Raw genomic sequence first — 15,938 nt, 5'->3', positions numbered from 1 at the left:
CGGTGACAAATTTTTATTCAGTTTTTTTGATTTATAAAAAAAATATTAATTGGACTTTTTTTCGAAAAATATAATTTATTGGTATCACTTTACAATATATAATTATATAATATAATATGAAATTTAATTCAAGTCTATAGCGTTATTGGTTCGTGACGTATTTAGGGTTAACCAAAATGTTTACCGACGCAATTTTATTGAGAGCCCTTTCTGCATCTTTCTGCCTAATTATCTGTATAAAAACATTAATTTGAAGTCGATTTCTCTAATGGTTCTTGAGCTATGGACGAGGAAAAAAAACATTGCGAACGTATGGGCGTTCAGACGTAAGAAAGTACAAACGTACGTACACACGCACGCCCAGACATCTTTCTAAAAATCTTTTATTTCGACTCTAGGGACCTTAAAACGTCATGAAATGTTAAAATTTTTAATTCGACAAATAACTAACACTACAATAACTTCCTATGGAAAGTTAATAAAATAATAAAAATAATAATAAAAAATAAAAAAAAACATATTTAAAAAAAGAAGACTCTTTGGATACAGGACCAGTCGTGCATTTTTTTAAATTTTTTTTTAAGTTTGTGTTCAATACCTAATTTCTTAATTCAATCAAAAACACTGAAAGAAAATATTTCACTGCTGTCAGATGTTTTTTTTTATTGTATTAAATGGCTCTTATTTTTAAAACATTTTTAAACAAACTGATAAATCTAAAGACATTTGTAATTCTAGCAATTACTCAAATATAACAACGTTGTCATCAGAGAAGAATATTTCTGATTGTACAAAAGTGCATCTAAGATAAAGTCACAAATCTGAAATAAAACCTCACAATAATTTATACTCAAGATATTTGTTTTTTGCAGTCTTTCACACTGGTATTTCCGAGTGATGTACCTATACTTCTTTTCATAACCTATTTGTTTTTGTTACTATAGTTTCACTTATAGGTACATGTATTTAATCACTATTCTCTGGGAACATTCTTTTGACTAATTGTTTGTGCCACCGATATATTCAATTGTTGGAAGTTGGAAGAATAAGGTTTTCACCTCACTTTAACGAGTACAAAAAGAAAACGGAAAAAAAAACCTTACCTAACTTACTTACAGATGTGAATTGGAAGTTTTTTTGTTGTTGTTTCAATTTAATCTTTGAACTCCAGTTTATTAAGCCAATTGTTTCAATGAAAGTTTTATGAAAAAGAGTAAAAGACACCAAGTGTATAATAGTGTACTTATTTGATTTAGCGAGTACCAATTGATAAAATTTCTATGTTGAGGGAAAGTTATTTTTGTTGATAGACGGTAATCCTGTAGCTTGGCTTTGAAGTTATGAGATCGGGATATCATAAATTTTCACTTGGAGAAAAATTAAATAACAAGAAGTATAATATAAAATAAATAAATGTAAGTTAGTAATGAAATTATTAAAGATACATAAATGAATAGAAATACATTATCTGAAGATATTAGTATTAACAAATATTGAAAAATGGGATGATTCACGATTGAGATCATCTAAAATTGAATACGTATGAAAAACATAAGTTTTCTAAACAGAAAACATATGTACAGATATTAGATTACAAAACATACATATTACGTAATTTGAAGTCTTAGTAAAAAAAAATGCTAGGTAAGGAAATCAAATTTTAAAGAAAATTTAATAAAAATTACGGGTTTGTTTTTGAGAAAATTCGATTTTTGACCAAGAAATTTGTATGAGGACTACTGTTATTTTAAGTATTAAAACATGAAAAAAAGAAGGCTGGGATGTAACCCACACTGATAACTTCCTTTCTCGTCTGTCGATTTGTTTTGCTTAGAAGTTTGTAGTCGTGTTGTGTTGTATTAAAAAAGTTGTCAGTTGAATTATTCTTAAAAAATTACTAACAATATGCATATAGTAAAATAGTGTTATTTCAAAATCAAGTTTTATTAACGAGATTTTTAGTCGAAAGCCTTTTTTTTTATTTCTTACATAAACAAATGCAAATTGGATAAATGAAATTAATTTGAAGTCATGTCTTCTATTATTCACAACATATCGAAAACCAACCATACATTTGTACAAATTTTGAGCAGGTACTATTTTGTGTATACTTTATTTTTTTTGTGAAAAAAAGGAATGTTGGATTTTTATTAAAAAAAACTACTGAATATCGAAAACAATATTTTCTGTGAAATAAAAAGAGTTTGAAGACAATATTTTTTATTTTTAAAAGCTTTTTGAGTCGTAAGTAAATGTTTACCAAGTTTTAGTATTGTTTTTTTGTTAGGTTTTTATTTTTTGTAAAAAAATAGATTTTCCTCAAAGTTCAACTGAGTGTTGACAACAATATTTTTTAATAGATAAAAGTGTTTTAACCCGTATCTCAAAGTTTTGAAATGATATTTGAGTCGAAATCAATTTTTACCAACTTTTGTTAAATTTTCTTTTAAGTTTTTATTTTTTGTAAAAAAAACTGTCAGTTCGATTTTTCTCAAAATTTTAAATGAATGTTGAAAACAATATTTTTTAAAAGATAAAAGTAGTTTAAAGCTAATAACTTGAAGTTTTGAAAAGATATTTGAGTCGAAATTCAATTTTTACCAACTTTTATTTAGATTTTTTTGTTTAGATTTGTATTTTTTTTAAACGTTGATTATATTAAAATATTGAAAACAATATTTCTTACAAGTTAAAATTTGTTTTAAGCCAATATCTCAAATTTTAGAAAATATATTTAAATCGAAAATCAATTTTTACCAATTTTTGTTAAATTTTCTTTTAATGCGCTCATTTGGGCTCATGCACAGTTAAAATAATTTAAAAAAAAAAAACTATTTTAAGATTCAAAATTTTACCTGAAAAATAAGTTTGGCTTCAAAAATTTAAATGCCATTTTATAAATCAAAAAATCCTTGATTTTTCAAATTTTATTTTTGAAAATCGTTAGAGTAGTTTTTTTTTCAAATCAATTTTGTATGTATAAAATTTTTCAATTTTGTTCTAAAAATATTTTTTTAAAAATCCAAACAATAAAAAACTTTTGATAATCAAATATTGTTAAAACAATATAAAAACTTATTCAAAAAAAATTATTGAAATCGATTGATTAGTTACCGAGGAAATTAAGAAACAAAATATCGGTTCTACTAACGGTACCTTTCCTAAGAAATACAAAAATATGTTTTTCTTCTTAAAAGAAGCCAAGTTAAAAATAAAATTTTAGAGAAAATTTAATAAATTTTTCTTTTTTGACCAAAAAGTTGTATGGGGGCTACTGTCAGTTTTGAACTTAAAAAAAATGAAAAAAACGCCTAACGCGAATCTGCTGAAAACCTTAACTTTCAAGTTTGAACTTAATCGACCCAATGGTTTTGCCTGTAGAAGCGTGGACAGACAGACAAAACATACCGAATCGCGGGACCCACTTATTTCGACTTCTCTACCATCGTAATATCAAGTTTGATTAAAATCTAGAGTTCGAAATTTTGCACGAATGCAAAACTTTATTTGAAGTCGATATCTCTTCCGGATCTTGAGCTATAGGCAACGAAAAAAACGACGCGAACGTACGAACTTATACGTACACACGCACCCACAGACATCTTTCTAAAAATCTTTTTTTCGACTCTAGGGACATCGAGACGTCGAGAAATGCCAACATTTTCAATTTGATAAATCGGACATATTACAGTAACTTCCTATGGGAAGTTAAAAACGCCTGAGGAGAATCTGCTTCAAACCTTTACTTCGAAGTTTGAACTCAATCGACCGAATGTTGTGGGCTGAAGGAGCGAGGACAGACAGACAGACGGACGGAATCGGGGGACCCACTTTCTTCGAGTTCTCTACCATCGTAATGCCATGTTTGATAAAAACCTATATTGAATATATTGACAAAAGCCAAGTAAAAAAAATGTAATGAATGTTACAAAAATTTATTTGTCTATTTTATAGAAAGCTCGAGTTTTCTACATTACAGTTCCGCCAGACTCACACCATCCGCCAGCCCAAAACCCACATCAAACACTGAAGCTTTAAAAGTATTTTCCTAATCCAAAATACTTCAATTCTGCCTATTGAAGAATCGTCCGAAGTGAAATTGGACCTTATCACTAACGATGATGTTTTGATAGAACTATAATCAAAATATTTGACTTGAGATCAGTGTTTATACTAAAGTTTAATCGATGGCGCAAAATTTTACACGATTAAGCTAATTTTAAACGATTTTAATACCTCCCTATCTACTATAACAATCTGCTAAAGTTAAAACCACGGAATTGTTACATTAACTTTTGTCACTTTGCTAAATCCTTGTTCTTATAAGCGCAGTGGTTCGAATGGTACAGTCCAACACAAACTGTAATTTTTTAGACAGGTTTAGATACTCATTTTGTACTAAAATGCAATTAGCAATTTACTAGTTAACAAAGGTTTAAAGTTTTGGACTCCATTATTAAATTGCTCAATATTAAGCAAATTTCTAACTAGTAAATTATCAAGCCCTTAACGATAGCTTGTTTAAAATGTTGCGCCTACGTCTTTAAGCAAAAAACGGGTAGATACCGTTTGTGGAATGCATAACTCCAAAAAGTAATGACGAATTGACAAACCTGGGCTTGTTCATAATTTTTTAAATGGATTTTAACAACTTTGATTCGTGTCGTTTTATTGTTTTTTAACTTCAAAAAATGACAGCTGTCTATAAATAGTAGACTATTGCAAATTAACCATATCATTGACAAACCCTTTTCATAGTAAAAAAATACTCAATTTCTAAGGAACTAATTTAATATAAATTATATTATTTGAAATATTCAAGACCAAGTCTTCATTCTCCAATCCGATTACGTCCTTGATACAAAAAAGTCGCTAAAAATTCACTTTCCAGTTTTTCCAACACAAAAGTCATGATGTCCGGTCATTGATTACAGCTAAGTATAGATATACCTATACCATATGATACAGCCATCCCAGACAGACAGACATTATACACCGTAAACATCATAAATTTTGTGTGATATTTCTCCAATAAAAAAGAAAAAACCACTTGCACATACATTAGTATACGACCGTCCATTTGGTGAGTGCGAAAAAATGTAGGTCGTATAATTCAATGCGGATTAGAACTTGACCATTAACTTGTCACATTTTCGCGTTACGTTTCACTCACTTTTTGCGAATTTAAGTAGATATCTGATGAGAGTCCAAACAAAAAAAATGAAGATAAGAAAGGTTATAGTAAAGCCTTTGCAAGTCAATCAATGTCAAAAAATATCCACCTTTACCTTTTAGGTTTATACATGGAAAGAGATGGCTTAGAGATGGCTAAGACTCTAATATAGCGATGTGTGATCGATATCAGTGATCATGATTATCATTGTCATCATACCTACCTACTGTAAGTGATGGTAAGGCTCTGCTTAACAATTTCAAAATTTCCGGAACTTGCTTTGAAATATTTGAGAACCTTTTGGTTGGAAACAGCAATTAACTGAATTAGAATAAACTAGACGACCCTTATGAATTTTTTTTAACGGACGGACGTTATGATTTTTCCGAATTGAATTGAACAAAAAATATTTTCCTTTCATACATAATAAATATGTATATAAATAAAGAAACGAAGAAGACAGGAAAAAAAGAAACTAGAAAAGGAAAAACTATAAACATCAAGTTCGAAAAGAAAATCCTATTGCTTCTATTCAATATGTCGCTAACATCGAAAACTGTACCAACTTATTCTAAAAGAGTTTACAGACCTCTTAACCCATATTTGCTGCATGTATATAAATCTTGACCATGCACGCAACTTCTCATATAGACGAGATCTGTAACGATCTTCGTCGTCGTCGTCAAATAGTTCCTTTTGCTTTGCAACTCGTATATGGTTAGGATAAAAAATATTGCCGATCTAACGCACTCTATAATATAGTTAACTTTATTATACGCACGCATTCGTTTCGTATTGCCACTTCAATGGGGTGGGGTTTTCAATGTTCCTATAGGCAAAATGGGAGGAGGAAAACTAGCATTGTCGTGCATCGACGGTCGTTCGTGCCTTGAAAATGGACACAAACGGAAGAGCTTTATACGAACTATGAAGCTGTTAACTAAGTGTACATAATAATATATTGTTGGTCAATATTAAGTTCCATTTTGTTTTATCATGAAGCAGGTTACCAAAGGTCTAACCGGGTCCTTTTTATTTTGTTTTCAAATTTGAGGACAAGTTGATAACAAAAGGTTTGTAATGGCAGAACTTTCGATATTATGCTGAAGGTTTAAGCTTTGTTTTATATTTATATTTGTAGACAAATTAAATAATTATTGTTAAACATGCTGAAACTTCAACTTCCGCATCTACCCTCTAATTCCACTGCTGCAGCAGATTCTAAATTGTTTGCAATAAAGGATCTTAATTTGAATAACACGTCATATGGGCAGCTATTACTTTTGAAGCTTTCATCATATTAAAAGTAATAACTATACGCCATTACTAAAACAAAATACGCGTCAGCAGCGCATTAGAATTGTCAAATATGATGTAAATATTTTTACTCTAAAAACACTTTTGGATCGTCGTCAAGCCCCATCGAGCTGTTGTTACAAAAAAGTGATCTGAATAATGCAATTGTGTTTTAAGTCAAGAATAACCGAGAATACTGCCGCTGTTTTGGTGCAAAAACCGGTTTTGCCGATGCCTCGTCGAAATAAGGCATACCACAAACGTCATTGTAGTACCCTATCATGCCAGAGGTCTTGGATTCAATCCCAGCCTGTACCGCTTAAAGTTTTTTTCACGGGTACTGCCTCTCGCGAGGAATTGACAGATCCTCTTAGATTAATTCTTGTCATGAAAAGTGCTTTCTCAAATTAGCCGTTTGGATTCGGCTTAAAACTGTAGGTGCTCTTCATCCCTGGTAACAGTTCTCTCACACAGGAATGGTTGGGAGTTGTAAGTTAGTTTCGCCACCTAATTTACTTATTATTTTACAAACGGTATTATGTCTTACAGCTTTTAAAGTTCTGTTAAGACAATATCTCAAGCTATCTATTGACTTATTTCAAAAACTACTCGTTGTTTTAAATATCAAAATGAAAAATTCGAATTGGAATTGGAAATTGGAAAACAATGCAAACCAGTACTAAGTCCTTCGCAAACATTTTTGGAAAAACAACAAAAAGGGAAACTTTATAAAATTTCTTCAAGTCTGTCCATCTAAACGGGTTTGACTGTATCATAGATGACTGTATCATCCGGAACTTTTCTTGTAAACATAATTATACGTCTTATCTAGTTAGGTACAAAAATACTGGACATTAATTCAAACATCTTGAAAATTGTATAATCACAAACGCTTTCGTTTTAATTAAAATATATTAAAAAAAAAAAAAAAAAACAAATTAAACCTAAACTAAATTATAAACGCATAGTATATACATATCTACATATATACCCACACGTTTAAAAGCAAGTGTAAAGTAATTCATCATCTCCCACTTAATTCGCGATCTGCAGCAGCAGAGATTGTTCCTTTCGTTCTGATGATGCTTAAGCAAGAAATAACTCCAGACTGATTGTCGGAGTCGGAGAAAGAAAAATGTTTTCAACTTGCTCCAGTATTATAGGGCACAGAATTCAACTCTTCGATATCTAAAAATAAGCCAACAATGTCGACGACGAGCGACCGACCGCAACGGCGGAAGCAGTCCACAAGTTTATTGCTGATAAGAGTAAGAACATAATTTGCTGCGCAACAAGAATATAGTTTCATTCAGAATTTTGATTAATTCGGAATAAAAATTATTACTGTTCCTTAAAAATTTAAGTTATAGTGATAAAATCAAATAATACGAGTATGAATTTAAGGACTCAGGTGCTGTTGGTATTGTTGTGCGTCTCATTTGTGGAACCATGGATGTATGGATTTTCAAGGTCATCCCGTCGAACTGATCTCAAGCTTGAGTGCCCTGCGGTAAGAAAAGTCAATTATCTAAATTCAAAATATTCGTAGGACATTCAAGGTATGGTCATATATTAACCTTGAAACCATGTGTATTCAAAGATCGGCACGCTTTCTTCAAAAATGAGTTCGTTTATCGTAATGAAATGAAACCAGCTAAAAATGTCATCCGTGATACCAGCTACACGTGGTATAGAGTGGATCGGTAAATATTTGAAAGATCGCCAGAAAGTCGAGAGCCCATAATGAAATTGAAGTGTACCGTCGTCTTCTTTGCTCGTGGATGTTCTACTCTTGGTTTTGGTCTTCGTCTCAACGTAAAAGAATGCTGCGGCTCTCGCAAGCTCGCAACCTAACCAACGAAGACAGGGGCCTGAGGAAGTAGAAAATATATGTCAACATAGCTGAAGGTGTGTCTCACTTCTCGCACATAACTTTGCACGCAAATAATCATTTGAATAAACCAAACACACAAAATAAGCTAAGCTGATTTTTTTTTTTTTCTATTCAGCTACAAGCTTCATGCATAGCTTCTATAGCTTCTCCTCATAATGATGAGATTTTGAATTCGTGTTCTTTATTTTTACACTTTTTCTTATTGTGCGTTAGTGCAAAAGTCTGTGTCTTGTTTGTCGCTCGGAGGAAGGAGATGATGAAAAAGAGAAAATGCATCTGAAATGAAGAAGTGAAACCAAACTGAACCGAACTGCGAACCCGAGCCCCAAGACGGGCGCATCGATGGTAAAGAGGTAGACGCGACGAGACCATCAAGCGAGCTCCACAAACCACAACATTAAAATCGAGCCCATCGTGCAATCCAGTGATGTGCTGGAAACTGTGCCTAATGGGACGCAACAACAACAAGAGCAGCAAAGCAAGAGGAATTTCATCAGCTTTTAATTTGATTCTAAGAAATTTTACACTGATTCTTATCTTTTTTATTTATATGTATTATGCGTGTTGCTTCCTCCCCTCTGAATAAATTTAAGTGTAATTTCGCTTAGTCAAAAAAAAAGAGTAAAATATTCTTCTTAGTTCGAGCAAGTTATAGCTTAAATCATTGGTTTTCATAATGGAAACCATTCATTGGAATTTTTTTGACAGGTTATATCTTTCAATGAAAATTTTTGTCATTAGATGCTAATTTCCTGATTGGATTCAATCTGGAGTTCATCAATGAGAATAAAACTAACAGTTGGGAATAAAAAGAAAATGAAACGATTATGTTCCGAAATGGGAGATCAACAATCAACTGTTTATTGAGACGGCTTTCATCATTAAACAACAAAAAGTAAAATAAGGCGTCAGTTATAGCTATCATTGATATTTTTTTTGACAGGTCGTTTATAGCAATATTAAAAATTTCAATCATTGAAAAAAATTTCCTGATTGATATCCACAAAAAAATTTTTACTGACAGAAATCTGTCATTGGAATTGGAACAAAAATCATTGGAACGATTCGTTTTACTTTTGAACATAAAAGTATCAGCTGTTTAGGAAAATGAATTTCCGGAAAATAGAAAAACGCATTTTTAGAAAAAAGTAAATGTGCAATTACAATTTTGTCAAATAATCTCCTTGTGTGATTTCGGATCGATCAATATATGATTTTCATTTCTAATCAAAGGGAAAAACCCTCAAATATATTTTCAAACATTTTTCCCGCACGATTTCAATGAAAGCTATAACTGGCCCCTAAATGCAAAGTTTTGGGTTAAATAATGTATTTTTTTAGTACAAAAATGCTAAACCGATCAGCTTCATTTTGACACCAAACAAAACAAATTTGTCTTTCTTAATTGCTTTTAAATCACAGAACAAAATGTTCAACGATGAAAAGCAATGATAGATATAACTGGGCCCTTATCCGTAACCTAAGTATCACATAGGTATTTTTGTAATTTTTTCTACATTTAAGTGGGAAATTATTATAATAATCTTTTCGAATTGACTTTTTGATCTTTCTGAACGCGATTTAAAGTTTCTAGATTCTAAATTCAAAATTTTTACAGAGATACTGTACATTTTTCTTGTGCTCCATATCTCAAGGAGTAGCGGTGATATCGATTTTAAATAACTGTTTTTTTACAGACACAAATAATCTACACAATTATGCCCTTATATAAAATTAATATGAATTTAAAAAAATCTCAACTGACAGTTTTGTTTTGTAAAAAAAAAAATTATGTAATTTCAAGATTTTTTGTAGTACCCGTGGCATGATGGTTAGTGCGTTGGACTGTCATGCGATAAGTCTTGGGTTCGATCCCTGCCTATGCCACCTAAAGTTCTTCCATGGGTACTGCCTCTTGCGAGGAATTGACAAATTCTCCAAGAGTAAATCTTGTCATGAAAAGTGCTTTCTCAAATTAGCCGTTCGGATTCGGCTTAATACTGTAAGTGCCTTCCGTCCATGACAACAGTACTCGCACACAGTAATGGTTGAGAGTTGTCAGTCACTAGGCCCTTGTTCTCGGACTTACTTATTTATACTTGAGGTGGCGCAACATTCTGGGATGGATCTGACCTCAACCAACAAGCATCTCCAGCCAGCTCGGTCCCTAGCCATCTGCCTTTAGTTTCGCACTCCAAGTTGGTGTAGGTCCTCTCCCAGCTAGGGGTGCCACCTATCTCTACTTTGCCGTCCCTCAGGATTAAATTTGAACACCTACCGGACTGGAGTCTTGATTTATCTTCTCCTTCACTCTCTAAGTACGTGTATAGCAACGCAACCAAAAAATGTTTCTTTCGAAGCATTTTAACACGTTCTCATCTTTCTTTGACAAAAGGGGAACCGGGATGATAAATGATGGTGACTTTAGATGCTTATAAGATCTGACACCGGTACATTTTTTCAGAGGGTCAAAAGACCATCTTTTCGCAAACAATCTCCAAACTAAAAACCAACATTACTCAAGTTATAGCCAAGATCCACCCAAAATGTACAAGATTCAAGATAACATACAAACATTTTCTACTTTCTAAACCACAAAATAACTTAACCTGTAATTTCTTTATTTTTAAATGTCTGCTAAATAAGAAAATATTAAAACAAAAATAAAATTTTATTAATAAGTTTTTAAATTTGTTTCTTGATTTTATTACAAATACGATATGGCGTATTAGCACTTTATTATTTAACTCGTATTTCACCTCAATTTCAAAATTCCAACTTTTAATATTGGTGAAATTCACATGATGGGAAAAAGATCCAAGCTTGCAGCCCGAATTCGAATTTAAATTACCAACACACACTTTTAATGGGTACTTTATTATGCACGTTGGGTTTTCGGGTGAAACCACTCTTCTCAAAATACCCGATTTTTGCAGATGGTCTATGTTCTTTCTGGTTCTTTGCTGACGAAGAAGTTGATGATGGATTTATTTGGGGCTCCACATACATTCCGTTCATTTTTTGAACAGAGTGAACTGATTTATGCCCACCACTCTGTCTTGACTTAACAAGAGTACTCTTTTAATGTATTGCCTCCTTTTTCTTATGATACCTATCAACAGGTGAAGGCCATACGAAATTTTGATTTGGAATCAATGATGGGATTTTGGTATGTCGTCCAATATTATGCATCATCTGAGGAGCTGCCCGAATACGCTTGCATGCAGAGTCATTTTACTTTCTCGGATCAAGATCAGCATGTAAGTACATAAATATTTGAAATGTTAAATAAACATCGATGCTATTGGAGGTGCCATATGGATAATATGTCATTTCCGCAATCTAAATTAAACTATTCTTGATTTTTATTATTTTTGTGGCTTTTTGTAAAACAGAAAAAAAGCCATAAAAGTAGAAATCGAAGTTTTTATTTTGGTATTGTGGTCAGGTTCTTCTTTCACTTGCAACAAAGATCCAAAGTGTATGGTTTTTTGTTCGTTTTGATATTTGGAATGAGTTTGTGAGATGCGTGCATAGTTTTTCTTGATTATTTTATGTCTTTATTTTTTAACTAGAATTTGAATTCTTGGATGAAAGTTTTCAGTCGAGTCTTTTCTTGGCAAAACAGTGATTGAATAATAATTTTGGTTTAATATAGGGTACACAGAAGACACGAACAACAAAATAGTGTATTGTGTTTTCTTTAAAGGTTGTCACAAAGGTGGACTTAGAAAGTGGAATGCTGTCCAAGAGAAGACAGTTGAACTAAATGTTTTAGTTTAAAGATTGATAAGAATTTTAATTTTTGACCAGATCTTTTGTTTCTTTGACCTTTCTCGTAGTTCATAATTGTCATAAAATTTGCATTTCTGGAATGCTGTAAAATTATAATGTGAATAAACATTTTGAGAACAAAGAAAGTAAAAGGAAATTCACTTGCTTGATCTTTCAAGGGCAGTGTTGCACTTTCTTATTGAAGCAAACTTTATACGTTCAAAAACAATATAAAGAATAACAATCCACAGGTCAAAGGGTTTTTTAGAAAAGAAAATTTTAAATTTTGAGTAATAAAAATGTAGTTATTGATGTTTATTTTTTTTACAAAACAGACCTATATTTTAAGCTTATCTATTTTTTAAATCTTTTCACTCGTTAACCATAAACGAAAAGGTAACAATGGACTTTACATACATTTATGCTGAGGATCCCCTAAAAGAAAAACTCCAAGGAAATATAACTTGGATGATTCCTGATTTCGATGTTCCTGCACATTGGATGCACACAGAAGATATTTGTAAGTTTAACATAAATTCATTTCATCCCTCTTCTTCTTGAACCACGAATATATCTACAAAATTTAATTTATAGTTTTCAAAAGCAATTTTGAAGTTTTTTTCGATTTAATTAAAGCAAACAAAAATTGAGTTTATCATCGGTTGTCTTACATGCTTCAAAAATATGGGTTTTGTAGATACGAGGATCTTGAGGAAACGGGACGATTTCTATCAAAAAGTTAAACTTATGTAATTTTATTTTTTAAAATTTTAAGATGAAGGAATTTACAACACTTACATATTGGATACAGACTACAAAAGTTGGGGTTTGATAATGCATTGTGCGGAAAAAAATAAATCACCTAGATATTTATCAGCCTTACTTTTATCACGTGAACCAACTCTAGGCGATAATGTTATTACTTTTCTAAGGTAAGCAAATTGACTTAATTTATGAACAAAAGACATTTATACCATTTTTAATTTACAGAGAGAAGCTACCTAGATATGACATAGATTTGTCCTTCATGTTTCCTATAAATCAGAGTTCCTGTAATGAACTCAGTGAAAGTGCCAATGAAACACCTTATACTTATGTTGTGAATGGTCGAAAATTCCCAAAAAATATATTTAAAATTATAAATAAACACTGAAATGTTGTAATGTTCTATAAATGTCAGTTTATTGTTAAATTATAATAAAATTCAATTTAAGTTTTGTCCTTAATTCATGTTTGGGTTAATATTTATTTACGAAAGTTATTATAAAAGTTGCATTTTCACAGGTTTAAGTTGGCGGAAAATAAACGATTTCCTCATAAAGGATCTACGAGAAATCAACTAACGTGGATTTTTATCAAAACTACGGGATACAGCTGCTTAGTCGTTCAAATTGTATCACCAGTTTTACTATTACCGACCGAGAAGGTGTATTCTGCTACCATTCAAGTCGACTCAAAAGTGTGTTTGTATGCATTGAAGCATGTAAATAAATAAGAAGGGACCTATAGTTTATATGTCGAATCCAAACGGCTGATTTGAGAAAGCACTTTTCATGACAAAAACTACCCTTGAAATATTTGTCCATTCCTCGTAAGTTAGTTGGCATAGACAGGGATTGAACCCAAGACCCCTTGCATGACAGTCCAATGCACATTTTTTAAATTCATTTTTATTCATTGTTCTTAAAATTATCTTAAAGCTGGACAAAAATTCATAAAACTAGCCTAGTTATTCATAACTTACAACTAACTTACTGCTTCCTTACGGACACTCTAAATTAAGCAATAATACATAGTTAATTCTTCCTTCATTAGAAAATTTAAAAAAAAAACTAATATCCTTTTATATTTTTACTTAAAAACTACTTAAAATAAGGTCCTTAAACGTCCATACTGTACATGAGCCGCCTATGCACGGTTCGTCGTCTGACTCGGTAGATTGGCGGAACTGCCAATCTATCCTGTATCAGACCGCATCTATCTAAAAAGAGGAATGCTCCTGGTGGAATTAAGCAATGTGACCTCGAACGAGTTTAACCACGAAATTTTCGATTCTGTTGATTCCAGTTGTATAGGACCTCGTTGGAACAGTAATGCACGTAAGAAAATTCGGCTGTTCGATATAAGCCGGTACAGAGTCGTAAACACCGCCGCTCGAACACCCGAAACTTCTCCATCTGGGAAGGGGCAACGTTGAACCACACAGGACAACCATGAACGATCATCGGTTGTATGAGGGCCATGTAGCAAGCTAGGGCTAGGGTCAAGCCGACTGCTCAAAACAACTGTTTCGTCAGAGCGAAGGCTCCTCTGGCCCTGGTCAGTGCAGCATTTATATGTCCGTCGAAATATAAATACTGATGTAACCAGATACTTCCCTTTACTTTTGCTTGCTAATGGCTGCCCGTGAAGATCAGCGATGACCATCTTGAACCAATTGTTGCTCGAATGGCCCTAGCCAACGGAGTCCGGAACAGAATTGTCTCCGCCTTCTGGATAATTATTTTCAGTTTCCAGTCGTCGCAATATCGCTGAATCTTGTCGAAATCACGCTGCAAGAGAATTCTAATAACCTTAACCTTTCGGGCCGTTCTGTACGCAATTAGATCGTCGGCGTCCGCAATTGCCTTTGCAAGAATACCTATCAGATCGCTGGTGTAAATGCTGAAGAGAATCGGCTTGAAGACTATTTTTAATTAAGAATGTTGTAGTAGAAGTAGTTCCCACTTTTGACAACAAACTTTCTACTGTTAAGCATATCATAAAGTATATACAACAATGGCTTGCTTATTCCAAGCCTGCTCAGTTTTAAGGCCCAACTATAATAGACTTAACCGAGCTTAAGCCAGCTTAAGGGAACAAACCAATACGCAGCCTTATATGTCACTTACCATAATAGACTTCCTGCTCAGTTTCGTTCAATTTCGCTAACTTTCGCGGAATTACGCAAACCCCATTTAAATGGATCAAGCTTAGGCAAATGTCAAATTTGCTTAAGTTACTTGAATCCATTATAGTTACTTTTTGTTTTGACGATAGCTTCTGGTAACTTTTCGTTCTTTGACATTAGCTTACTTTCGGCTAAGTCTATTATAGTTGGGCAATTAGGTGAAGACTCTCTAAAAATACGGTGTCAAAAGCCTTTTCCAAATCAACCAGAACAGAACTTGTGCATTGTTGTTTTAATTTATTCCATTGGATATCAGACACTAGTTTAGACGCAGCATGAATTGTGTCATGACCCGCCTTGAACCCGAACTTTTTATCCGGAATTATTTTATTGTCCGCAGCCCACTTAGGCAGAGACCTATTGATGATCTTTTCGAAAACTTTGCTGATGCACGGAAGAAGACTTATCGACCGAAAATTTGACGGGGTGGAGCAGTTCAACGCACTAACCATCACGCTACGGGTACTACTTGAAGCATGTATCGTTCTATTTTTCGTAATGACTTAAGATTAAGACAGATGTGTACCTTTTTTCATGCATCAAATTTAAATTACCGGGGTCTTATGGGGAAACATTTGAATAAATTCTGCATGCAGCGCAGCGCTCTGCAGAACCATTGCAGCCAATATTGCGAAGAATCAAACCTTGGACTGCCAGCACTGATATTGTATTTCTTTGAAATAAATTCTTTGTGAAATAAAAAAAAAACATATGTAGTGCTCTCATTTTGCTTAACATGACTATTTATCTTATTTATATATTTGGATCTGTCAAAACAAGATCAAATCTTCAGGTCTGCCTTTGATCTCTACTAATTCAATTTAAAAATAAATATCCAGATGGGAACTTAC

The 15,938-nt window shown here is 32.6% G+C and overlaps 2 protein-coding genes across 2 annotated transcripts in view; one reads left to right on the top strand and one right to left on the bottom strand.

The window, feature by feature from the left end:
• The window catches only part of LOC129948130 (uncharacterized), a 41,255-nt gene extending 33,634 nt beyond the window's left edge, over window positions 1-7,621 (bottom strand). Inside the window, exon 1 of the mRNA XM_056058986.1 lies at window positions 7,461-7,621. The gene's annotated coding sequence lies outside the window, so the exon portion shown is untranslated. The remainder of the gene's footprint in view (window positions 1-7,460) is intronic.
• A 97-nt stretch (window positions 7,622-7,718) lies between these two features.
• Window positions 7,719-13,363, top strand: LOC129948131 (insecticyanin-A). The gene is made up of 5 exons (XM_056058987.1): window positions 7,719-7,979; window positions 11,486-11,623; window positions 12,534-12,657; window positions 12,913-13,069; window positions 13,128-13,363. Exons 1-5 carry the CDS (start codon window positions 7,863-7,865, stop codon window positions 13,288-13,290), a joined length of 699 nt encoding a protein of 232 aa, XP_055914962.1. The 5' UTR covers window positions 7,719-7,862; the 3' UTR covers window positions 13,291-13,363.
• Window positions 13,364-15,938: the final 2,575 nt, after the last annotated feature.

Source organism: Eupeodes corollae, chromosome 2 (genome assembly GCF_945859685.1).
Source record: "Eupeodes corollae chromosome 2, idEupCoro1.1, whole genome shotgun sequence".
Lineage (NCBI taxonomy): Eukaryota > Metazoa > Arthropoda > Insecta > Diptera > Syrphidae > Eupeodes > Eupeodes corollae.
The sequence above is the reverse complement of the archived record's forward strand: the minus strand, read 5'-3'. Positions and strand labels throughout refer to the sequence as shown.

Excerpts from the sequence above, each read along its gene's own strand:
- LOC129948131 (XM_056058987.1), top strand. The coding sequence starts at position 7,863 with ATGAATTTAAGGACTCAGGTGCTGTTGGTATTGTTGTGCGTCTCATTT. Across the intron at positions 7,980-11,485 it reads TCAAGCTTGAGTGCCCTGCG|GTGAAGGCCATACGAAATTT; the intron begins GTAAGAAAAGTC and ends ACCTATCAACAG. Across the intron at positions 12,658-12,912 it reads GATGCACACAGAAGATATTT|ATGAAGGAATTTACAACACT; the intron begins GTAAGTTTAACA and ends TAAAATTTTAAG.